Consider the following 26996-nt stretch of genomic DNA (forward strand, 5'->3'; position numbering starts at 1 on the left):
CCTGTTTTCTGTTCTTGCTGGTGCTGCTGTCTGTCTGTCTTTCATATTTTTAAGTGAAAATTGTGAATGCCTGAATTTTTATGTATGTTATGTAAGTATTGTGTTGAAGGTCTACCTGCTGTATGTGAAGAGAGTTTTCTTTCAAATGGAAGACCGGCTCACATTGTGACATTATTGCACACTATGCAATTGAAATTAATCATTGAATTAATCTTGTTAATAAAATATAGAAAAATAAGTTCTCCAGTTTTTAGTTTCTTCATAAACCAATGTGAGACACAAGATATAATCAGAGGCGATTATGTGAGTAATATTTATTATTTTATCTACATTGATACAAATAATAATAGGGCGAAGTGGTGGAGAGTTCTGCCCATTGCTAAGTCAGCGGTCAGTGGAAGGGGGGGGGGTGTGGTTATACATTGTATTCCTCCTAACCAGATCATGGCCTTCCGCTGTGTCTCAATGAAGAGAGAAAAGCAGGTGGTCGAAGAAGACCTTTCTTTTTCTTTCAAACTGAGCACAACTCAGGTCTATCGCCATCTATTTACTACCAAGTGAGCTGTGCTGGAAGTGTGTGTACCTAGCAATCTGAGTGCTTATCCAGTGTTGTGTTTGATTTTTCAGTGCTGCCATCTATATTTCAGAAGTGAAGTGTAGTGATTGAATTGCATTTGTACCGTTTGTAAGTCTATTGCTCTCTATGGCGGGACTTTTTAAAGGGGAGATCAACTCACATTTGCACCTCGAAGTTGGGAGCCACAGAAAACCGACATCAGTCTATCTCCTCTGTGGCAGTGGTGGGGTTCAAGCGCGGGACCTTGCTATGCGAGTTCATATCAAAGAAGACCTGGGCCTCTCCAGAAAATGTTCATGTGTTGAAGTTTGTTTCTGTGTAATGCTTTTTATAGTGTTGTCATCTGCCATCAATTTTTCTAACTGTGAGTGAAGTGCAATGATTTGTCCCGTTTGAGCTTATTGATGTTTGTATCCCTGATTCAAAAAACTATTTTTTTTTCCATATCATGCACAGAATGATCAACTTCAAAATGAGCTGAGAAGCAGAGAGAATGAGCTGAAGAGTAAAGAGGTTTGCGTTAACGAAATTATGTGAGTATTGAATTTATGCACCTACTTTAACGTACACCACCTCCGGTTAAGGTGATAGCATTACGGCAATTTCCAACCAGTGGAGTTGGGTGGGAAATGAAGATGTCATCTATCAGTGGCCGCCTCCCATCTTAGTAGGTAAAGAACTTGTTTCTGATGTTCTTTGGCCGGATTCGAACCCATGGATCTCGACGGTAACCTTCATAAATGAAGATGAGCGTCTTACCACTGCGTCGCTGGGGCAGAAATTTATGCACCTGCCTTATCATTTAACGTTATCTATTATAACATCTTCCATATCAATATGGGTCTTGGTTGTTGTGTGCTGTGGTCATGTGGTCATAAAGATGGACTCACTACTACTCCTAAACCATGTATGCACCTTGTCTACATTCTTCTGTGGAACAAATTATGGTACATGTCTGAATGTATATGTCCATGTTGTGAACCTAACTTAAACTTTGTGTCTGTGTAATGCTTGTTACGTGTAGTGTTGCTACCTGCCATCAATTTTTCTATGACAGACTCTCACTGCTAGGGCCCAGTAGTGAACCCTCGACAGCACAGTTGGTTTTCTGTGGAGCTTCAGCCGTCGTTTTCACCATTTTTGATCTGCAAATGTGAACCAATCTCACCGTTTCTTGAGACAAAGAACAACAGACCTACAGCGGTACAAATTTTCAATCATCACACTTCATTCATAGTTCAAAAATAGATGACAGCACTAAAAATTTATGCACGACACAAGCTGTTACATACACATGCACAATCTGGCACAACTCATTCAGTAGTAAATTGTTGATGGCGATGCAGTTGCGCTTGGTTTGAAAGAAAGTAATATGGTTTTTTGCCTCTAGTGCAATTCGTAATCAGGCAAAAAAAAAAAAAAAAAAAATCCAAACGCTGTTCTTGAAAAAAAATTCTTTCTTTGCTTACAATAATGTCTGGTCATCCAAATTGCAGCTCTACAGTGCTGTAAAATAAAATACTATAGTCAACGAAGTCAGGAATGAATATGAGGTGCATGCATGGTTGAGTAGTAGTCAAGAAGATGCTGTTATAATACTGATGTGATGTGTTATAGCCTTTCGAAAGAAGATCTGTTAACATTTTCTATTGATATTTAAATAATAAATTTTTTGTGGAAACACATTCACTTCATATGATGCTTCACATTTTGAGAGTAATGTGCATTCTTGCAAAGATATAATATATTTTGTTATGACCCCAAAAAACTCAGATGTAAAAACCAGATGACTCCATAGTTGAATAATTCTTGTGTATGATCATTTTTATGCTTTAATTAAAATAAATACATATTAAGAATTGCTTACTAAATAAAAAAACAATTCTGTAATAATGGTTACATGATTTTGGGCTGAATGAAAAGTCGTGAATTATACCTATTTGTTTCATCTACATTTAGGATGCCCAGAGGCATATGTAGGAGAGCCCAAGCTGACAAAAAGTTTAAGAAAAAAATATTTTGGTGAAAAAATGATAAAATATCAAAAAATATAAATTATCAAAAAAATAAAAAATAAAAACCCTTTATATGCTGTATTAACCAATACAGTTGTTAATTAAACGTGTTTGTTACTCTTGTTTACACTTTGTTTAGTCTTGTTAATTAAACATGTGTTGAAGGATAGTAACTCAAAATTTTGTGGGATGAAAATTATTTGTGCCCCTCCCTTCCAAAGGTCGATCCTGTGTACGCCCCACGGGGTGCACAACCTTTTCGGTCCACAGACTAGATATGCAATATCGCTACTGCTCGCAGGCCAAAAACTTGTATATAGTGTGACCATATGACCCATATTTTACGAGCCATAGCCCTTATTTTGATGCCAAACAATCTCTTTTTTACAGAAATGTTCTGTATTTTCAATGAAGCTCAATTGCATTTATTCTTTACACTGAAGATGATTTTCATAATTTATTAATTATATTAGAATAATTATAGTTATAAGTACCATAATTAACTAATATTGATATAAATTTTCATCTTTTTATGGAGGAAATATAGATAGGTGAATATTGTGTTGTGTGTATTGATACTGTTCTACTTGAAAACTTTTTGTGGGCTGGATGGAACCTCTTGGTGGTCCGTAGGCCTGAGAACGTGCACCCCTGATCTACATCTGTGTTGTGTTGGACATTCTCAGTGAAAATGGTGTCAATAAGATCTTGCCTGCGCATAGATGACTGAACTTTCAGCAGGAGTTTAGCTAGTGTTTCGGGAAAAGTCAGGTTTGTGAAATTATACTAAACACCTGAATCCATGGTATCAGCTTCTGACATGATTCAAACCATGCGTTATTTATCAATAGCTACATGTTAAGCTTCTGGCCAAATCCTTAGGAGCTCTCTTCTGCCTCTCTTTTTTGTAGAGGGTTATTTCGGATAGAACACTCCTCGCTCAGTTTGGACGACAGCATTTTGCAAGTATCTTATTCTGTCCTAATTACAGGTATCATTATTCAACGTTGTTACAATACCATACCCCTGCTCCCACAGGCTACTTCACTGCACCAGTTATATATCGCCTCACGACAATTTCCAATCAGTGGAGTCGGGTGGGAAATGAAGGTTCCATCCATCAGTGGTCGCCCCAGGCATGGTAGGTAAACTTGCTTCTGACGTTCTATGCCCGGATTCGAACCCATGGACCTTGATGGTAACCTTCACAGTGGAAGACGAGCATCTTACCACTGCGCTACTCAAGCTAATTTGGGAAAGGGGCACACTGATTTGGTGGCCATCTTCCACAGGCTGGTTGAAGGTGGTGGTGGTTTATCCATGACAAAAACCAGGTTGTGGGAAATTTAGAGAAATTAGAGAGAGGAAAATTAGCCACTTCTCTCAAACTTGGCCTCGCTGGTGCTTGACTGGATTTATCTCATTTCACCCTGCCAAATTTTATGCTGAACAGGATTGCGACGTCAGGTTTACTTAGAAAGCCTGAATGCCCTTAGGGGCATGACAGGACTGCATTAGATGATACCCATTCTCCCAATACTGCTCTGGAAACCCCCCAGGAAAGGATGTCCCTTTATATTTCCATAAATTAAAGACCATGATCTTCTGGTTGTTAGAGTAATGGGCAAATTATCTAAATTCTTCCCTCTGGAACATCAAAAGATGATAGGTCTGAGTTGAATAAAATGAATTGTACTTTGCTACGACTGAAAATCAACATTACTTTTCCATAATTTAATAAATGTATTGTTTTCAATAATTTATTTGTATGAAATTCAAAACATTGGTTGCAAGCAAATATGTTCATATTAGTAGCATTTTGAGTTACTAGTTTATTTTTCAATGGTTTTCAATATTGACTCGATTTTATAATATATATATGCCACCTTGACGATTTCAGGAAGATGAAGGAACAAAAGGAAGGACAAAACTCATTAACTACTGAACTGCAGATATACAATTTAAATAAAATGGTAAGCCACTCTTGAAAATAATGTATTACTATGCGGGTAAGAAGTGAAATACTGTATATACAGTTGACTCTACTTATTAGAATCACAGATAATGTAATAATTTGGATATTGTTATCACTTTTGAAAAATATGGAATGGACCAATATCAAAACATGGGAAAACATTTAATAACCTTTTAAACAGGTTACAAGGAACTTTCATGTGGAGAAGTTAGGTTTGTGGTCATGTTGATCCCTTTACGTTTCGACTATTTCTGAATGTACGAGTTGGCCTAATATCAATTTTTTGGTGTAAATTTCTTCCTTATTACTTTCTGTAATTTTTCTTGATATGATATAATAATACAATTATGATATCTCTTTACATAAAGTAGGAATTAAGAGGGTTACACATTCCCCATGTTTTTTCCTGTGCTGAGGCAAGTGAAACCCAATGCATTTACCAAGCTCCCATTCATCCTACATTTCCTAAAATGTCCTGCATTCTCGTTTTTGTCCTACTTTTCCTAGTTTTATACCAAATCGCTACCAACAAAATTTGTGTAGTTGATTTTGATTAAGGAGGGAATCATTGATATATTGCCAAATATTACAAATATTGTAGATTGCAATTAATGATTCTGCCAAAGCAGAAATTGTATCATTTTTAAGGTTATTGCGGGGGGGGGGGGGGTGTATGTAGACCATTTGGTTTATTAATTTTTCATTTGCTTAGTTTGAGGGTTCAACAAGTAGAGTAGTCATTAAAACCTTCTGTCTGGATGAAAATTGGATAGTAACATCTATCATTCAAAATTGTTGTGCACATTTTGTGTATAGGTAAAACAACAGCTTGCATTGCAAAGCAGTTTGATACATAGGGTTATTCTAGGTTTGTAGCATTCAATTGTCTTCTGTATTTTTAGGGCATGTGCAGAGGCACAAACAATATTTACATTGCTCAGCAGAGAGCTAGAAATGAAAATGTTTCATTTGCCAAAAATGATTACACTTGCATTGAACAGTAAAATTAAAATGTAAACAAATCCCTTTAAAAAAAAAGAATGGACAACACAGGGAATCATTTTACACTGTGCTTTTGGAAGTGATAGTGATAGGAACCGAGAAACACCCAGGCTCTATCACACTCGGTGATATAAGCACATTGTCCCTGAAGACTCGGGTGCCTCCGCGAAACCTAACCATTTATTGAGCTTGAGAAAGATATATTGCATACATGGGCAGGTGCCGTTACGCACCTCGCCAGTGAAGAAGAATTTATGATATTTGTGGAAGTGAAAGTGTCTTGGAAGAGCGTCATTCTTAAAAAAATTCTTATTTCTTGTCATTATGTCTTCATGATTTGCTGTTCATTGTCGGGGAGAGTTGACGGACTGGACTGTGGAAGATTTCAAAAAAAGAATGTAATTTATATTGTAAGGAGAGAGAGAAAAGAATTATCTGTGGTTGCTAGTACACTGTTTTGGCCAAAAATTGTTTTCGTAATCAAGTCATTTCTGTCATTTTGCTCTGGCTCGAGTCAAAATCTTATAGGATACTGAAATAGTGCTACAAAAAAATTTAATTTTTGTTAAAATAATTTTATTTTGGGGTTTTTTTTAAATTACCCTCCTTGTCCTACTTTTTAGTTCTACTTTTTCCTATTTTTTCTAATTTTTGAGTGGGATCCCTGATTTACACTAACCCTATACCTATATATGCTTTAGATTTATCAACTGTATTATGAATATGATGGAAGAAATTAAGCTACTAAGTCAGTACTATCAGTTTTTATAGATTTAAAAGGTGTCTTGAAGTAAAAAAGAACAAAACTTCATAGACATAATGTCAAAAAAACATTTCAGAAGCAAAGTTTGTTGACTTGGTTCTCGTCAAATTCATAAATAAAAAGTTAATAAAGATGTTCATTAAGCAACTAACCAAAGTTGAGACTCTTCGGAAAGCAAAATTTGAAAAAAGAATCATTATCACATCTATTTCAGTGACCCAATATTGAAAGTTAAAGTATCATTAGAGGTGATGAAGTTCTGTCCCTTCCTTCACCTCGCAAGTTTGTTAGGAAATATGTATTTTCCTCAGGCTTTCTCATTTGCCCCATATAATGCCAGTTAATATTTATGGGGTGGGGGTTATTATAATATTGTAAGTTTTCTACATACCAAAGTTGTTAATTAACATTGTGAGTTTTTTGCATTCTAAGGCTGTTAATTGGTTTTATAAATACCATAATAATAAAATGTTTAAGCTTTTATGGTTTAAATGAATTTTCTCCCCCCCCCCCCCCCGTTAACATTTCATTTACGAATCATCATTTTATGAATGATTTTAAAGTACAATCAGCCTCAGTTCCACTTGCCTCTTTGAGGAGGCAAGTGAAACCAGCAGCGCCCCCACTAAAAAAGTATATTAATCTTGAAAAATAGACACTGAAGAAAATGAGGTTAAAGCACTAGCCCTAAAAAGAGGATGATTCAAAAAACCCGCTGCCATACTTTCAAGAAATTTCATTGACTTCTTCAATGTTAGGTGCTAAGTTGAACTTGAACTAATGAAAAATATGGTTCCACTTATTTCAGTTTGCCTATCTTTTTTTCTTTCCTTTTTTCGTACTTTGAAGCTGAAATTGAATTAAACTCATTTTTTTCCCTATAAGTTATTGTCATCAATTTGCAAGACTATGTAGGAGATCAAAAGATTCCCTTGTTGACAAAAATTTCTGTACTCAGTTCATGGTGTCCTAAGCGTGGCCATAATAGCCACTGATTCATGTTAATTATACGAAACACCTGAACTCATGGTATCAATTCTCTGTTCTGACTCTCGTGTGTTATTTTTCAATAACTTCATGTTGAGTTTCTGGCCATGTCCCCCAGGAGATCTCATCTGCTCCTTTTTTCCCTTAAAAATGTAAGACACCATTTTAAGAGGTACAGCTTTGGTATCTCTTTTTTTTTTTTTATATATATCCAATATCATTTGCAGGTATCTAATAATGTCCCACTTACAGGTTCTAGTATTTAACAAAATGGTAAACATTACCATGCCTTTCGTTCCCAACACTTTTGCAAAACTTCTGGGGAATCTCCACAGAATGGTACTTCACATCTACATGATCCAAAATTTGTGTTATACTACTTGGTTTTAAGGCAATGGGCAAAATTGCCTGAGCTCTTCCTCTCTTGGGACACCACCGACTGATGATGATGATCTATGTTTGTATAGTGCTTCATAAAATTTAAAACCTTTGTGTAAGCCAATTTTAGGAGGGGATGTGAGATAAAAGATAAAAAAAATCTGAGATATAAAAGTTACAATAAAAATTAAACAAAATCTTCAAAATCGTCTTCCTCTTCCCATTTATTTGCCCGATATTTGAAGAAACAAAAATACTGTAGGCCTATGTTTCTCTGTTGCATCAATGGCTACCACAAGGGCAAGAAGGCATAGGTGTACAATTGTCTGCGGGCAGAATAAGTGCAACGACTACTGTTTGCGGACTACTTGTCAGATTATGTGAATTTTTTTTTATGCCTGTCTCACTGGCATTAATGCACAGGCTCACCTGAGCACTTTCCCAGAGTCCTCTTGGTGCATGAGAGGCCTTTTATAACCTTGCATTGCAACTACCATCATTTTTGTGTCTAACTTGTACAAAGGTCTCAGCATTGATTTGACTGAAGATTCTACAATGCTGCAAAGGTGGATCTGCCAAGTGGAACCCACTTTGCAGATTGGAATAATAGAACCCACTTTGCAGATTGGAATAATAGAACCCCTACTACAGGGCAGGGTGTCAGCAAAACTGTGGTTGATTTTTTTCCACTCAAAATATGACCCATGTTCAGGCCCATGACTAGGCTGGGGCAACCAGGGCTCTGAGCCAAATGGAGACCCCTGCAAAAAGTGTACACTTACTTTGCACATTTCTTAAAAACTTTTTTTTAGTTGTGTGTGCACTTACTATACTTTAATCATTGAAAAAATGGAAGGAGGGGAGTTCAAAACTCTTTTTCTTGTTCCTGTGCAAACCCTTTCAGGCCTCCCCCACTGAGAAAGCACGCTAAGGCCCTGTCCGTGTGTAAGTCGATCCCCACCTCCTTTCAACATAGGAACAGATTGTTTAACAAAAAAAAAAAACACTTGGTTTATACACAAGTATAAACAGTAGTTTTGAAGTTAAAATAATGAATGCTCATATAACATTATCATGAAATTGATTTCAGATTAATGAAAACACACTGGTGTTTCATGGTATTACAAAATTTCTTCAGCTACTTGTAGGTTTTTTTTTAAATATTTTGTCCATTCCAGTCTTTCAGTTGTAACTGCTTGACATAATACAATTCTCTGATACAGGCTACAACTCAGCTGAAGTCCTTGGAAGAGATTGACTTGGCGAAAGAATTGTTGCAAAAGAACAAGATGATTTTGGTGAGTGAACAGTCATAGAATTGTTCCTTTAACCGGTTGAGCGGTGAAAGGTTTTTCGATTTCTATTTGAAAAACGGTGTGAGGTTATACGGAAAAATACTTGTAAAGTGGCGAAGCTTCTTTATCTCAAGTAGTGCTATCCCCCCCAACAAACATTCAGGACAACAGAGAAGGCGTAGTTGGTGGGGTCCATCCAAGTGACAGGTTGGCTACACCTATTCCTATGTGATCCTATTCTTTACTAATACACACTCAACTTCAGTACCTGTTCTTTTGTTACAGTATTGGCCATTTTTTTTTTTCTCCCTGTCGTGGTCATAGACATATTTAGAAGTTCATTTTTCCTATTGCTGTGGAACATCGCTAAAATGACACTTGATACAACGATATTTTTCAAGTATTATTTGGAAATGTCTGTACTCTAATGTTAATCGGCTGCCTCTCGATATAGCGATAATCCCACTACAGCGATATTTTTTCTTAGTCCGCAGACTATCGTTATATCGATGTTTCACTGTATATATATTGTACTTTTCTCACTAATTTATTGGCGAAAAGAAGCGTTTATATTCTCTAAATGCACAGCAACACTATAACGGGGTATCAGGGATTACGCAACAAAGTTTTTCTTTTCATTTTTATTTAAAAAAATATTTAAGCCCGTTCTGAGTCTACGTAGAGTTTCATGGCGTTACAATACTTTATAATCGCACTTCCTTGCAATTTTTTCGTTCCTCTTTCGCTGACGTTGCATGCGACTTATCATTTTGTGGTATAACTGAAGTGTCTTAGCACATTTTATCCGAGAAGTGTGATGCACTTTTCCAATGCATATTTTTCAGTTTAATCGAATAGCTTTTTCGCAAGGGAAAAGGCTGCACAGTTTTGAACAGTATAGGAAATTTATGAAAGCAACACGCATTATGTGTGATAAGGCACAAAAATATACATATATGGTATACCTTGAATTTCCTATAAAGTTGAAAATAACAGTAGTCCATGATTTTAATTACACAAATATCGATATTATATCTTATGAGTAAATTTGAAATATGCAATGAATTGGAAAAAAATACCTTCGTTTTTATTTAATCTATTTATACAACACGAAATGATTTATACTTCACGTAAAAAAACTAACTGATTATAAAATATATCGATTTTATGTGTATATGGAAGGAATCAATTATTATGATGTATTTAATACATGCCATTAATAATGTAAGATACATTATAAACGCAAACGTTTTAAAAGCCTATTTGAGCCTCGTTTCGATAGGTGGCATGTTCAGCAACGCGATGTATCTTACAGAATTTTTTTTTCTTTTGATGAAATTTACTTTCTTTGATGATATACAGACCAAAAAAAAAATAAAAGGTAACAAAAGAAATGGAATATTTGTCAAAATTTTAATTGAATCAACGATAACAACTGCTTTTCAGGGTTTATCTCAATGTAATGTCACATTCAGTTGGTCACATATAATTGAATTTTTACGCTTCGCATAAATTACATGTGTTATCATAGGATTCTATAAACACATTCAAAAAAAAAAAAAACCCGCATACATACACACAGTTGTACCCGCTTATAACGAAGTTAGAAAAAACAGCGAATGTATTCAATATACGCGAATTCCAGCTTGGAAAATGATACGATTAAGCGAATAACACATTTTGCACGAGCGATACGCATTTTTCAGTAATCTGAACATTCTTAAAATGCAATATGTGATTATATAGAAAATAATATGTACCGATTATTATTTTTCTTGATATGATTGTAAATGTCAACCGTATTGCGTTTAAATCATTTTTGCCAAATAAGCATGTACAAAATATGTCTTTTATTTTAGTAAGTGCATAAACACCAAACAATTTTTGGTCTCTTTTTTTGAATCATTCAAAGAGAATGAAAGAATTATACAAAAGGAATTATATTAAAATTTTATTATCAAATCCGGACCACAATCATCCCATTCTTTTTTGCATGCATGGTATGTATTACGAAAACTACTATATATACATCGAGTAGCTTTGTGTATCAAAATTATACTAAATACAGCATAGGCGTTCTCAGGATTTTCTCAAGAATGGGGGGAGGAGGGGGTCAAATTTTTTTTCTTCTGAAGGAGGGGGGGGGGGTGAAGTTTTTACTGAAAAATAACGCTGTAATCTCGGCCAAAGCTTGAACCCCTTCTCCCCTTTTCATACGCCAACGAAACATTCCGTATTTGGGGGGGTGGATCGTTTCATGCCTTGACGCTGCTCAGAAAACATGTCAATTTCAATATTATTTTTGACAAGCCGACATCTCTCTATGATTTTTTTTCTTTCAAATTTCACATAAAAAAGAGAAAATTGAGGAAATTAAGATGTCGGATAATACAGTAGATTTTGCTTTCGAAGACAAATTAAACATGCAGCACAATGTTTCAAAAAAGCCACATCACATACGTTTTCAAATAAAGAAAGTCTTGGTTTTGACGTATACCGCGTATGAGCTATTTCTTTATAAAATTTAGTTCCCTTTGTAGGATGCAAGTCACATAGACTATTATTGCTTTCAAAAGAGAAAAAAAAGTCTTTCTGATACGATCTTTCTGAGCCTTTCTGATCGGTATGTCGATCTCTAAGATATCGATATACCGATTTCTTCGATCGTTAGAGTTGCTGTCGCTAGCCATAATTATAAATGGTCACAATTATCACCAAACACTATGCCAACGTGGTGATGACCCTAAATCATAGGAATCGATACATGGGGCCGGTCAAAGCACAAAATTTGGGCATTGTCTGGGCAAACTGCCCAATTTCGGGCTTCGCCTCTGTTATGCAGGGTCGCAACTAAATGCTTGGTCACCCGGGGCATGTGCACATTTTGCCCCCCCCCCCTGCAATGTTGAAGGTAAGGTTTGAGAATGAAATTTGCTCCCCCCCCCTGGTCCAGCGCCCAGGGCACGAGGCCCGCCTGCTCCCAGGGCTCGGTCGATTGCGCCGAAAATGGGAGTGTTTGTATTCCCCCAACAGGTCAATTGCGCCGAGTCTGGAAATCGGGTTGTTTGGATATCGGGGTGAGCGCAATCGAACTATAAACGGTTTATCTTCTGCGCAATCGACTTACACCCCTGCTCCCTAGTTGCGACCCTGCCGTTTATATATATTTATTTATGCAGACCAAGAAAGAAATATCGTTGTATATTGGTTATCGTTATATCGAGAGGCATCAATTTAACATTAGAGTAGTGACATTTCCGCACAAAACTCGAAAAATATCATTGTTGAAGGATTTATCGCTTATCGTTGTAGCGGGGTTCCACTGTATTTAAAAAATTTGTAAAATATAATTAAAACATTTATAATTAAAACAGCAATTGTGCATTAACAAATAGCACGAAATATTATGCAAGTCTCAAGTTAAATCTATATACATATAAGTTAATAATAAATTCTGGAAAAAAATTTAATTTAATTTCATCTTCCAGTCAATAAACCTTTTGCTAGGATTTTAGTGGATTGCATACGTTTATTTATGTGTTTATATACAGTGAAATCTCGTTACAATGTCTCTGATACAACGATAAATCCATGACCCCCACATCCTGGACTAGGGCCCCTAGGCTGGAATCTTTTGCGGGCCCCCCCCCCCCGACCAGACTTTCGCGGGCCCTTTTATAATGGATTTATAGCGTTAAAAAACAAAAATAATGAAAATCGTCCCGGGCCCCACGGCTGGAGCCTTGCCAGCCCACCCCTTGTGGGGGCTATGGATAAATCCTACTACAACGATATTTTTTCGTCTTATTTAGCAATGCCTATAGCCTAATATTAAAGTGCTGCCTCTCGATATAGCAATAACCCTTCTACAACGATATTTTTCATGGTCTCGAGAATATCGTTATATCGAGATTTCACTGAAAAATTAAAATAAAATAAAAAAATATTTTTGAAAAAAATTTTGACGTACAGCTTCACATGTTGTGAATATAAGTGTGGGAAAAAACAGTTCCCCTCCTTAGAAAGATAGACAGTTTCTCTCCCTCTTTCTCTGTACCACCCAAAGCCGCTTGAAAGATGCAGCTTTGGTACCACCCCTCCCTAATTCCATTTTAACAATCTAGCATTCTTACTTTCAAGATACCAGTAAAAAAGCCACACCTTATTCTGTACAGACGGTATTTATTGTGCCGGTCTATAACCAATTCATTGTACTGTTCAACCGAGCGCTTCATTCATTTGAAGGATTAGGAGGCGTTGAAGGTGTCAGTCAATGTACAATAGGTCAAGGGGGAAGGAACAGGTCTTCCATGACCCATATATTCGTCACCACCGCTCAAGGATTGGAAAAAGTTTGACCCATATAGTCGTCATCACCACTCAAGGATTGGAAACATTATGACCCATATATTCGTCATTGCCACTTGACTGGTTAAAGGAAATATTTTTGTTGAATTATTCTATGACATTTTGTATGTGCAACATAATACAGAACCCTTGTTATGTGTAACAAACTTACATTTAGTTGAAATTATTTTATCTTAGGTAAATAGCATAATTGCTGAATGTTTTATTCTAGCCTTGTTCCTCTTTCTGCATAAAAAATAGTGTGTAATATACTACATTCTTGCATGAGTGAATCCTCTCCACTGAATAAAGTTTAAATATGGGAGAATGTTGGAGAGAAGTTCTTTAGTTCGAAGGGAGAGAAGAGGTATGCGTACAATATATATATAAGCAATTAATTTTCTTTTCATGTACTGTAAAAGAATGGGCAAAAAATTCTGCCTTCAGCTGAATCTCAACTACTACTTCATTAAAGTGTTATCAGCTGTCATCCCGAGCTCTTCAGGAGAGAAAGGTCTGCTGTAAAACCAAATCCTAAACCAACACTAAAACCAATCCAGTAATTAAGAACAAAAATTTATCTACAAATTTAAATGATCAATTCACAAAAATTTATTTTGCTGCTAGACAAAGTTTATTTTATTATCCTTCTGAAGAAACTCACTCTACTCATGTTTCTCTACATGATTTTGTAAAGTGACCTCCTTTGCTTCTATGAGCATGTGACAAAGCTTTGGGTAAGGGCAACACTGTTGAGATTGTTTATCTTCATTTCCAGGAGGCATTTGATCTGGCCCAACATGGTAAGCTCTTGGAGGGTTTACGAAAGATTGGGATTGTCTTACGTGATTATTTTGGGAACCAATTAATTCTGCAAGGTTAGGGGCGACCTTTATCTAATTAATATAAAGTTTTTTTTTTATTTTCTTTGTATATAATTAGGAACTGGAAGAGAAGCTTGTCGACTCTGAGAATAGAAATACTTATATGGAAACAAGTATCAGCCAACGATTGCAACAGGCCAAAAATCACTGTGCTGTAAGTAGATTGTGTATATTGCTTCTATTGTGCATAGTCAACTGTTTATGTTTAAATTTTCAAGTATTATTGGAGTAGAAGATTGGTTTAAGTGATTAGGTTTAAAAGTGTCCCTTCTATAGTATGTATATGTGTTTTCATGGCCACGTGGTTGGTAACAATTGGTTACATACAGCAAAAAAAATAGTGAAATTTCTATTAGAGGGCCACTCTGCGTTCCATAAAAAAGTGACTGTCTGTAGGGGTTACAGAAGGGTTGGTAGGTTTTTGACGGTTTAAACTGCTTAATATGATTATAAAATAATTTTCTGCTCTCTACAGAATTATTTTGGACCATGTATGTGTATTTTTTCGTGTAAAATATACAATTTGACTAGAGCATAACATAAAAGCTGAAGGAAAACTATGGAATTAATTGATACTCCTCAATTCAAGATGATTCTCGACCTTCCAAAATTTCTTCAACTGCTTATATATATGTGTATTGATATAAACCATCTGTTGTACTATTTTCATAACACAGGTGTTTAAAAAGTTCTTTTATGCCATATATGTAATGTTGATTTCTGTTATTAAATTTTCTAGGTAATAACTGATACTTAAAATAATGCACTTATTGTGCTAGAATATAGCTAGTAATAAAAATACTAAAATGTCCTTTAATTTAGCAGTGCTGATTGCATAATGATGCATAAGAAAAGCTATAACTTATTCTCAGTGCAAAAGTAAGAATGACATCATTGACGATAAGTTTATGACTGTTTTAATACTGAGTTAGCTTCTGGGGTCAAAAACCTAACCCTGATCCACTATCAAATATTATGAATAAACAGCTCTATTTTGCTTAATAAATTGAAACACAGGTAATCAGCAGTTTAGATAAAATGGACCATAGAATTATATATTATTTGTTCTAGACTCTGTATGTTGAAAAATTTTAAATTGCAGATTATAATCAATATTTTGCTGTAATTATTTTAATAAATTATTGTTCAAAATAAAACTTAATGTACAAGAAAAGTAAGTGTCTCATTATGTTATCAACCTATTGTGTTCAAAATATTATCCAAAAACATTCATTTTTTGGTTTTTGACGAATTTCAACAGTTTCTGACAGTTTAAATCAGTTTTTGACACTTTTCATGTCAAAAACCCCAACCCTGGGTTATAGGGAAATAGAAATTACACAATGGTAAACAGGAAAAAAAAAGCATTTCTATTGTTTGTTGCTGTATTGATGCCTAATGTTGAAAAAAAGATGTTTCATGCAATGTATTTGTAATTTATATTTACCCAATTTCCCAGAAAAATGGAACTTTTTTCCCTTTCCCTGTCCCAGGAAAACAGGTCATATAGTCACCTCCCCCCTCCCCAAGGCAGAATGTTTTGCATTGTTCTGCAATGAGCCCTTGGCTGACTGAATTTTCTGAAGTAAAAATTACTGCAATAGTGTTTTCTACACCGTTCTTAAAATTCTTCCATATTTTTCGGCAGTAGCATTGATTTTTCTTGGACATACGTCACAGATTTCAACATATTCTGCTTTGGAGATGCTCACTCTATGCAATCCCCAAACATTTTTGCCCCACTCCTGGTTCTTCCCTTTTATTTGTATGACATGTTTTCTTCAATGGGAAATATTTTATCACATGATAAACTAGATTTTTTTCAAGTCTGAGAATTGGCAAATATGTATTTGTCTTGCTTACCCTGTTCCCCTCACCAAATATGAGTTGAAAGGGTAAAAAAAAAAGCTTTGTTTACCAAAAAATAAAGTGGGCAGGGGGTGCCGAAAATGTGTCCAGGGTAGAGATTTTTTTTTCTCGAGCCGCCCATGTCTCCCTTGGGAGAAACTTTACACTCTCTCTTATCAGCTATGACAAACCATATAGTATTAGTCTTCATCATTCTATTTACAAATGTTCCAAAATTGATAGTGTTGCACATAAACAGAAAATCAAATTAATCTGAAAAGGTATTTATGCTGCGGTTATACAAAGAGAGCTACCAGGTCTTGATGCCTTAAAGAAAAAAACACATTAAGTATTTTTTAAACTCTTATCTATAAGGAGGTGGCCACGAAATAGAGGTGGTTTTTGTGTTATATCTATGGAACCTATTGCCCGTTCTGAGAAAAACGCTGCAAAGAGAGATTGGCTCCAAAATAGAGGTGCCCGCCTATGGAAGTTTCACTGTAGTTCTGTTGTTCACCGAATTTCACTCTCCAGTCATACATTACAGCCTCTCCAGAATCATAATATTTCTTTTTCGTTTGTTTTATCACTTTCATCATTTGTCACTTCACCTATACTACATTTTTTTGGGTGGGGGGGGGGGGGTCAGTAAAGGGCAGTATAAAGTGTTTTCTCTGTATTCTACTCTATTGTATTCCAGTATTATATATATTAGACATTGGTTTTAGAGATTATTGAATTTGTGAAATGCTCTCTTTTTTTTTCAGGTCCTGGAAGCTGCCTTTGAAAAACAGCGACAGGTTTCGGAGAAGCTTTCGGCCACGTGCGAAGCACTCATGAAAGAGTTGCAGCTTAAAGATGACGAAAAAGCGGAACTACAACAAATTATTTGTTCAAAGACTAATGCCCTGGAATACAGTTGCAAGGCTAAGGAAGAACTTGTGGCTGTGATAAAAGAAAAAGAGGCAGAGATAAAGAAGCTGCAGGAACTGAATCAGATGCTGACAGAAAAGCAAAGGCGTCCCAATAAATCACCTACTGATGATTTGATTAGAGTGAGAATTTATGCTTATATATCTTTTTTTTTTCAAACCTGAAAACTGACGTATTTTATAGGTTATCAAGTGCTGGTAACCCCAGAATCATTCAAGACTGAATTCCTCTAAAGTATGATTTCATCATCCATGTAAAAATGAACATGATTTTCCCGAGTTGTAATCAAAACTTCTTTAGACCAGGGCTGCATAAATTATTGCCAGACACGCTCTTAGTATGTATATTTTTTCCACCACTTGCCTGACACTAGCATATAATATACCAATTTTTTTTAATAACGTGATCCTCATGTACTTCCAAGAATATAGGGAACTTGTTAGTATTATAACAGACCATGTCCAAACCAGATCAGATTAGAACCCAGACCTGCATAGTCAGACTAGTTCTCCTAACCACTGCGCTGCCAGGAGGTTGATTCGAGTAAGTATTATTCTAAGTTACACACCCGATTGGGCATGCAATTTTCGGATATTTGTCTAGAGAACCCTGTCTGAGACAAACATTTTTATTCTGGACAATTGTACGCAATATTTAATCTGGTTATAAGTACAGTGATACCTCAGTTAACGAACACCGTGGCTTAAAATTTTTTTGCTAACAACAATTTTTTTTCGTCATTTTTCTGCCTTGGCTAACATACAGATTCTGCCTAAGAAGATTTTTGTTCATTTGAATACATGCCCTAACATAAAACAGCAGCGTTGTGAGTTAAATTTTAATGCCAATCATCATCAGAATTTCTCACTCGAGACGGCATTAGTTCTCAATAGAAAATTTACTTTGTTAGAAAAAGAGCCAACATTTTTAAAGAATTTTAAAGAAGATAGGTTTTTTATCTCCTTTCTTGCCACCAACTGCACTAAAGATGTCCTCCGCAGTAGTGGACAAAACGTCTGCTTCAAAAAAGCCTCGAACATGGCATAGCAGCCAGAAAGATATGGACTCTATTGTTTCTCTGGTAGTTTGCAAGTGACATCAAGACCACCGGATAGTGATGTATAGGTAGAAAAAGACGTCCTCTTCTTTGTCAATACAGTATATATGGGAAAACTGGCTGTGTGGAGATATTGATGTTTAGGAAAGGAAAATTCATCTCTGCCCTCACAGGGACTCGAATCCACCTCTCACATGCCGGTTATGAAATCAGATAGAATATTCCCTCCTTGTAGCGAGTTAGAGCACTTGTCCAGCATACAAGAGATCAGGGTTTGAGTCCCTGTGTGGGCAAAGATGATTTTTCCTTTCCTAAGCATCAATATCTCTTCACTCAGCCACTTTTCCCATATATTTTGACAAAGAAGAGGATGTCCTTCCATTTATATAGCTTTTATTGATTCAAAATCTTTGGAAAATAACTTTTATATACCTTTTTTCATGCTTTTAGTAAACATGGATAGTTTGATTGTAACTCAGATGAATTTAATTATAATACAGAAATACACCCCTCTTTTACAAATTTTTTTGTCCCACTGGTGGGTGTTTGAGGGGTTTGACTGTATTTTTGAAATCCACAAAAGGGGTTTGACTGTATTTTGATCCAGATTAATAGTAATTTAGCCAATAAAATGTCTACATCTTAAAATTTTGTGTAACTTCATGATTGCATGTGCATAAATGCTTAAGCCCCTGTATGAAATACATTTAACTGATGAAAGTGTATAAAAATTATGCAATCAGTTCTATATTTTATCAGTCATCATTCTTCCTGATTTCATTTATTTTTCTCCTCTCACAGGATAGAACTCAGTTTACTGTTCGTAATCCTGCTACAAGAACAGACAAAGATGACAACCGTGAAAGTATAAAAATGATGAACATGGGTGCGCCTGAGCCTCACAAGCTAATTAATGTTCCTAAGGAGAAAGAAGGTGTAAAGAAAACAGACGGCCCTCTTCCAGAGCGATTCGTACATTCAGAGTTCCGTGCGCCGCCACCTGTGGAAAACCCTTACAGAGAGCGAGATTTCAAGCTGGTGAAACAAAACATTGACATTTTCAAACGACTGCGAGAAGTGGAGGAGTCTAAAGACATGGGGTCCGTGAGTGAACTGAATCTTGCGAGTGACATCAATCTAATGAGTGATATAAATCTTGTGAGTATGCAACTTCTTTTTCCAGTGAAATGTGTGTGTGTAATGCAAAAGGTTAGATTAGTGGTTCCCAACTGTTTTTTTCGGCATGGCCCCGAAAAACAGTTAGGATCACAAGACCTAAGGATCTTGTGAAATCCTGATGTTCCCCCAAATGATCTAAAAATGAAAAAAAAAGATTGTAAAAAAGGCTCCTACATTATTATAAAATTTTATTTAATTTGGGATCATTTTTTCATTAAATATCAAAAAATTTTCATTAATTCTAAGAAACTATCTGTACATCAAATATATGAATTTTAATAAATTCTGATTTCTCCCACAAAAAATTCCCCCCTGTTCCCCTACTTTGAAAATCATGGGTTAGACTTTTTGCCGATAAAATGAACAATTAGCTTGCATATATATTCACCATTTTATAATATTAGTTTTTTTGCAGTCTTGAGTATTCTTGCACTTGCAGTCCAGTTTGATAAGACATTGTTTTAATGTTTCAAAAAAAAACATTCAGAAGTTTGTGTTCAGGACTGTGTTTTCATCAGAATCTTTTCTGACAAAGAGGTGATATTTTCATTTGCGAACAAGGCTGTCTTAACAGCCCCCAGGGACCCCTATGTAAGAGTGGCTGTCTACCAATTCACATACTCACTCTCAAAAATCACACTACAGTAGTCACGATAACTGTGATTCTGGAATATCACTCGAAAAGGTGTTAGAATTTTTTCAAAATTCTTTCTAAAACCAATGTTTTTCTATTTTTGCTTTAATTCATTTTATTTTTTTAACAAATGCGAGTAATTACAGTTTTAAGGGGGGGGGGATCTTCTGTGGTCCCACTACACCAGAATTTTTCTTTGGTCCCCTCTGTAGTGAATTGGTATTGGTATAGTTGAATTTATAGTGTAAAAACACAATATTAATTTTGGGACCCTAGTGATATGAAAGCCTCTGTTAACCTCCCTAATAAAGAGGTCATCTGTCTTAGCAGTCCTAATCTTATTAAACTAAGCCAGTGGTTCTCAAACTTTCATCAACTGTGGCTCCCTTGCCCAATTCATGTTTCATCTGCGGCTTTCCAGAATAGTTCAATAGATATTGTGTATTCATACACAACCACTTCAAAGCATAAAATAGGCACACACATCAATATTTTCAGCTCGTCGTGACACCTCCTTTGGAAAAAACTGATCAAAGTTGTTGAATTAAGAACAAAATACGCGAGAGTAAGTACAAATGCACAAGTCCCACCCTTCAAAAGTCTGTTTCTATTGCTTTTTCAGATAATCTGAGATAGCCTCTGTCCTTTTCATCTTAGATTATCGAGACTCTACTGTATAAGATCTTGTCATGAGGTCTCCCCAGTGCATTATAGAGGTATAGTGGAAGTTGGCTGAAGTGGGTTTTCTAACTATCTGTGAACTGATTTCTCTCATTCAAAAAACTCTCTCCACAGAGAGCAATCAGGCCTACAATTAAAATTTGCAATTCAAGATAAAAATGAACTAGATAAACAACAGAGTTGTTTGCTTTTGAATTCGTAAGACAGATGGTCAGGCACTTCTCGGAAACAAACCAGCATGCTAGGTGCACAACGCATGCATCAATTCATTGTAAATTCTTACAGGGGTCTGTCCAGACTTTTTTTATAGGGTACTGTTTTTGTGAAAACTTTCCTTATTTTTGTAAAAATATTACGATTTTGTGAGAAGCAAAGTATAATCTAATTAATGTATCACAAAAGAAATGAAGTTCCAAATTTATGGTTTCATTAATTTTTATTTTGTGAAGGTCCATTTTTCAGGTCCAGAATTTTGTGAAGGGTCTGGAAAACTAAATTTTGGCTAAACAGACCTCTGGCTTACGAGGCGCATGTGCAGTTTATATGTAATAGAGGGTTCTCAGCAGGGTTGTTTGGTTTAAACCACGTTGGTTTAAACCATGGTTTAAACCTTGGTTTTAACCAACTGGTTTTTTTAAAAAAACCACTTTGGTTTTTTTCAAAAAATCAGATAAAAGTGGCCTAAATATTATTTTTTCCCCTGAAAAATATCATATTTGTTCATTATTAGCCAAAATGTTTCATATTTATCTTATTTTATATCCTTGGGGTACATTCTGACTGTATATCTTTAAATGACATAAGATTTTATAAGTGGTTTTTTTCAAAAAGTCTCATAAAAGTGGCCAGAATATATATATATTTTTCATATGAAGTATCTTAGTCATTTAAAGTTATATATAAAAGCCAAAACTTCTCATTCTTACAACATTTTCTAACCTTTGGCTACATTCTGATGCTCTATCTTTAGCAAATTCATGAATACAGATTGCATCACACATCTAAATGTAGTGGTGTATTACATATCTCACAGGGTTTCTTTTTCCCTTCACAAAGAAGCAGCTACAGTAGTGACACCATCATGCTAGGGGCAGGTGGTCCTATAATCCAATAAAGACACCAGCTGTCCTTAAAGGACAAAGACTAATGTACTAGTTATTACATTACCTCACATACATTTTCATTCCCATAAGAAGTAGCACATCTCCTACTCTATATCTCCCAGTCTTAATATTCAATAGTTGTTTTTTTTATACTTTCACACACACACTGTTAAGCCCAGTTAATCAAGGTTCTACTGTATAGTAGTAACAAATTTATAAAAAATAATCAGCTATATACAGGGTGATTATAATTTCAGTTTTGATTCCAAAACTATACAATAAGTACTGATCGGAATGACCTGAAAATTTGCATGGATACTCCTGGAGCAATGGAAGTTTCTTTCGCAAAAGAAAAAAGTGCAAAATGTGCAAGTAGATGATGCTATACTTGGCCAGCAGTATAATCTATTTTGTGCAACCACATCATTTCGGCACTTCCACAGCATCAGTGTGTGGATAGAACTTCTATCAAGATGCACATTGCAATACCAGCAAAGCAGCTGCTGAAGACCCATTTTGACAGGATGCATCTTAACCCTTGTAACTACTGGCTGTGGGGGTACCTCAAAATGTTATAAACAGTGGTCAGATTGCAAACTTTGATGAATTGTAATCTCCAGCACATTCCCTATATGTTAGAAGTTCCTCATTCCTCAGCAATATGAACGGGGGAAAGGGGGCGCGTTTGGTTTAATAAAGCTAAATTGCAAGCACATCCACATTATGACCATGGCATATTCCGATTCTGCTGTTGAACAAAAATTTTTGTGCTTTCAACCTCATAGCCAGAACACGCGGTGGACAACATATTTAACATTTTTTGAGTAAGTTGTAGTTATTTGTTCAATTACTTCATTTTTTTTGTGATGTTTCCGTGAATTATGGACTCGTGCAATGCTATAATTAAGTTATAATTTTGCCTTGACTGGCTATCGTTTCCATTCTGCGAGCAAATTTCCCACATGTTGGATGATGTCATTAATTTTACATTTTTAAGTATTTTTTCCCCTTTATCAAATAAAATTGAATTTTTTCAGGAATATTCATGTCAATTTTCAAGTCATTCTGACAATCGCTCTTTTTTTAGTGTTTTGAAATCAGAACCTTAGTTATAATAACCCTGTATATCGTAAATCATCGTTAATTAATCCGCATTATTTATGCATCATTAAATGCATTATATTCACCTAATTTTTATTACTTTTTGCAAAATAGCTTCCTAATTAAGTATACTGAAAGTAACTGGAGAAAAACCTTTATATATTATATGATTAATAATAACATTAAAAGAATTTTCAAACACACAGTAATCCATTGAGTTAAGCAAAAAATAATTAAATGGCAAAAGTTGGTTTTTGTTAAAATTTAATAAATATTTATTGATTAATTAGCATGGGAATAGTGTTAATTACATTAATAAACATTTTATTTTTGTTAATTATTGGAAGTTTGAATGATTTTTCAGAAATTTCATTGTTTTTAATGTTAATACCATTTAAAACAAAAAAACCGGTTTAAACCAAAAAAACCTGGTTTAAACCAAAAAAACCCGGTTTTTTGGTTTTTTTCAAAAAAACCGGTTTTTTTACCAACCCTGGTTCTCAGCGACCTGGACAACTACAAAAATGAAAAGTGGTCAGGGAAAATGTAAAATATTTGGCAAATGTCAGGGAAAAATGTAAATATTTTATAAACGTAAAGGGAAAAAAATTATACCTCAAAAACAAAATTTCAAAATTTGAACTATATTTGTTTTTTTCCAGAAAAAAAAAATAAAATCTGTCTGTGCCAATTGAAGAAAAAAAAGAATGTTGCCAATGACTACTAGAAATTTGCTTTTGTGTATTATAGCAGGGATTGACAAATCAGAAAAAATTTAGGAATTTTCGGAAAAATTTTGAAGAAAAAATTATTTTTGGGCGTAGAACACAATTTTTTCCCCATTAGAATCCAGTCCTGAATAAAGACAGGACGATATGCTTCACTTTTTCTAGGCTTAATGATCCCATGTGGAAAGACTCACTGACATGAAACCAGAAATTTTTGTGATCTTTAGACTATAACTTTTCTATATGCAATTGATAATTTTAGGTGCCATGGGATTTGCAGGGGTGGGAAGTGACCAACTCCATTTCAGAGCAGCAAATATAGGATTAGATACTTATAAATTGGAGCAACGAAATTAACAAGAATATTTTCATTAACCCTCACCCCTTTTCAAAATAAAACAACTGCACTGTCTTTTGTTATCAAACATCTTTTCATCAGCTTGTTTTTGTTGTTTCAGGCTTTCACAAAATTTTTCGCACAAGTCTATTTAAGATGATTTTTGCTTACTGAGGGCACTATTCTTGTCTAGAACAGCAGCACTTTTTTCTATAAGTTTTCAATTTTTTTTTTGTACTTGGAAAGGAATTGTTGCGAAATGGGAGAGAATTTCGGAAGAATTCAACACGATGTTTAGCAATTCAGCACTATTATTTGGCGAGATTTTTGATCTGACACTCGTTATTTGGTGATTTAACACTTGTTATTTGGCAAAGTTTCTAAATTAGCATTCGTAATTCAACGGAAATGAAATACTCCCGGAAAGAAATTTTTTTTCACGAAACATTGGGATTTGACTCAATGACGATAGACTACAGTAATTTCTGCTGCTTTCAGTAGTGACTTTTTTTTTTGAAAATGGAAACACTCCCATTTGCGCTTTAAAGCTGAAAGATCATTGCAAACCATCTTCAGTTGCACGATCATGGATATTATCGGGTTTTGCGATGGAAAGCTCAATGTGTGTGTGTGAGGGGCCAATAGTTTAAATAAGGCGATAGTTTGAGTACAGTGAAATAAAGCACGCTCTTCTTGGAACGTTTCGCAGCAAGCAGGAACAAAAATGTTTTGCCGTCCTTTCCAAAATTGCAGGCATACTGAAGCAAAATTCGCTATTTTGCACAGCAAAATACACTATTGGAACAGGATGGCGCAAGATGTTAATTTCGGTGCAGAGTTCCCACCCCTGGATTGGATTTGTCATGCCCACAATTATAATACGATTTTGTTTCCTTCAGTAGCAAGAAAGTACATAATTTTTTACTATTGTGAGAATATATTATCACCATCAGAGGTTATATTGTTGCTGATGTGCAGCGCTGTGGTGGTCGAGTGGTTATAGTGACGGACTCGCGATGCGAGGATCCGGGTTCGAACCCCACAGTGATGGTCGGCTGAAGTTGGTTTTCTGTGGTTCCCAACTTCAAGGCGCAAATGCAAGCTGATCTCCCCGTTAAAAAGTCTCGCCACAGAGAGCAACAGTCCTACAACGATAAATCATTCAATCATAACACTTCACTCATAGTTAGAAAAACTGGTGGCAGGTGGCAGCACTACACATAACAAGCATTACAGAGAAACAAAAACTTCACGTCAGGTTTCACTACACGTACATTCCCGCATGTACCGATTCGTTGGGGGTTCCGCGGAGTGCATGTGTGGTGTAGCAGTAGTAGGTAGGGCCTCCAAAAAATGGCTCGGGATCCATGATGTTCTTAAGTCAGCCACCTCGTTGGGCAATTTGCCTGTTGTGGCGTTGTATTTGAATACTTATCACTAAGAAAACAACATGAAATTGCTGTAATGTACTGCACTCACAGCCAGACCTCAGTGTAAGGTCAACCGGGGGATGCCATTGTTTGGACCTCACCACCCAACTTGCTTGACTCTCATGCCCAGTATACAGCCACATGTCTGAACCACCAGGCCCTCCTTGATTGCACTGCTAGCCACAAACATGCCGTTGAACCCCATAGCTTGCTACGATACTTTCCCTAGAACACCTGGGTAGGTCATGCAAAGGTCAAGCATAAGTTGCTCCAAAGCCCAGGATTTACACACCCAGTAGACTCACTGGTCAAAACAGCATTTGTGTACTTATCTAATATTATAGATTGTGTTGCGTGTGTGCGCTAGATCTTTGTTTGCAGCAACAAAGTGCTAGCACTGTGGTGGTCCAATAGTCATAGTGAACGACACTCATCTCGAGGGCCCCGAGTTCGAACCCCACAGTGGTGGTTCCCAACTTTTGAGTCACAAATGTGAGCCCATATCCTTGTTAAACAGTCTCATCAAGTCTTCAATCATTACACTCTACTCATAGTTCAAAATATAGATGGCACCACTATATGAAGTTCCGCAGACAAATATGGATGAGCTGCATGTGTGGTTCGATAGTAGCGCTAACAAGATAATTACACAGAAATAAATTTCACATGTATCAATTCGTTAGAAGTCCACAGAGGAATATGGACAAGGCTCACGTGTGGTTTAGTAGTAACAAAGTGTGTCCCATGCCATGAAGGATGGCGGTTTGCTCCCATTCCAGATCCCAAGTTGCACTGACATCAGCATGGAGACTGCTCATCAGATATTACGGACATTGCAGAAGATAGTGAGAGGAACCCCCAATCCGAGCACCAGCACTTTTCATCAAAGATCTGTTTTTGCGCCATTGGGAATCTGCCATGACCGACTTCAAAAATGGGTTCGCTAATAATACTAACAGAAACCTTTCAAAAACTTGCATTATATACCGAGATCTGACTGAACAAGCATGTTTTAAATTTTTTTCTTTATATGATTTTTTTTTTGCAGTTAGGCTCGAGTAACCTTATAGGAGATTCCGAGCTTGTGATACCTCAGAAAAGCGACAAGACAGAAATGCCAACATTCAGCACTTATTGGAATTACATCAGTTCTCAGAATCCGCAAGACAATGCAAAAGGCAAGAAAGATAGAAAATAGATGACGGAAAGAGTCTGCAATGCGTAAATGATGTGTGATCACATTTTATAATATATTTATTATTTCGCCATAGTTATTTATGTTTACCACTGTACATAATGTTGTCGTGACGGTTCCTTATGGTTTCAATTTTTGAAGATAATTATTCTATTTCATGCCTTTTCATCGTTTTGTAAACCATTTCTGAAATAGCATTGTAAACAAACTTTGCTCTTCACTTATATTTTCATATATTTAATAATTGTTCATGTTTTTATTAAAGAAATGTTTTAAGCTGATATGATGAGCTTTCGTTATGTGTGTGATTGTTTTTATTAAAAAACATTTTGTGATTACTTGTACTCAGATGTTTAACTTTGAGAAATAATCTAGCATAGCTGCCAACTTTGGAGAATTAGATTTTCAAGCTGATCCAAATTCTGTAAAAAAAAGATATAATAGGGATTTTTCCTCCCTATTCAAAAACATGACATCACAAGCTGTCATTAATCATTGCCAATCAGTAGGTTAAATTACAGTATCTTGACTTTTCTGGGACCTTGAA

At 35.7% G+C, this 26996-nt stretch overlaps 1 protein-coding gene across 1 annotated transcript in view; it reads left to right on the top strand.

Annotated features, from left to right (window-relative positions):
* LOC149087789 (uncharacterized) overlaps nt 1-26786 on the top strand; it is a 35244-nt gene extending 8458 nt beyond the window's left edge. Inside the window, exons 5-11 of the mRNA XM_089231699.1 lie at nt 1034-1110; nt 4493-4565; nt 8921-8995; nt 14282-14377; nt 16839-17126; nt 18863-19219; nt 26303-26786. Coding sequence (XP_089087825.1) covers nt 1034-1110; nt 4493-4565; nt 8921-8995; nt 14282-14377; nt 16839-17126; nt 18863-19219; nt 26303-26452 — 1116 coding nt within the window. The 3' untranslated portion in view covers nt 26453-26786. The remainder of the gene's footprint in view (nt 1-1033; nt 1111-4492; nt 4566-8920; nt 8996-14281; nt 14378-16838; nt 17127-18862; nt 19220-26302) is intronic.
* The last annotated feature ends 210 nt before the right edge of the window (nt 26787-26996 follow it).

This window comes from Pholcus phalangioides, unplaced genomic scaffold (assembly GCF_987345545.1).
Source record: "Pholcus phalangioides strain wild (caught in Gottingen) unplaced genomic scaffold, Ppha-v1.0 ptg000004l_1, whole genome shotgun sequence".
Lineage (NCBI taxonomy): Eukaryota > Metazoa > Arthropoda > Arachnida > Araneae > Pholcidae > Pholcus > Pholcus phalangioides.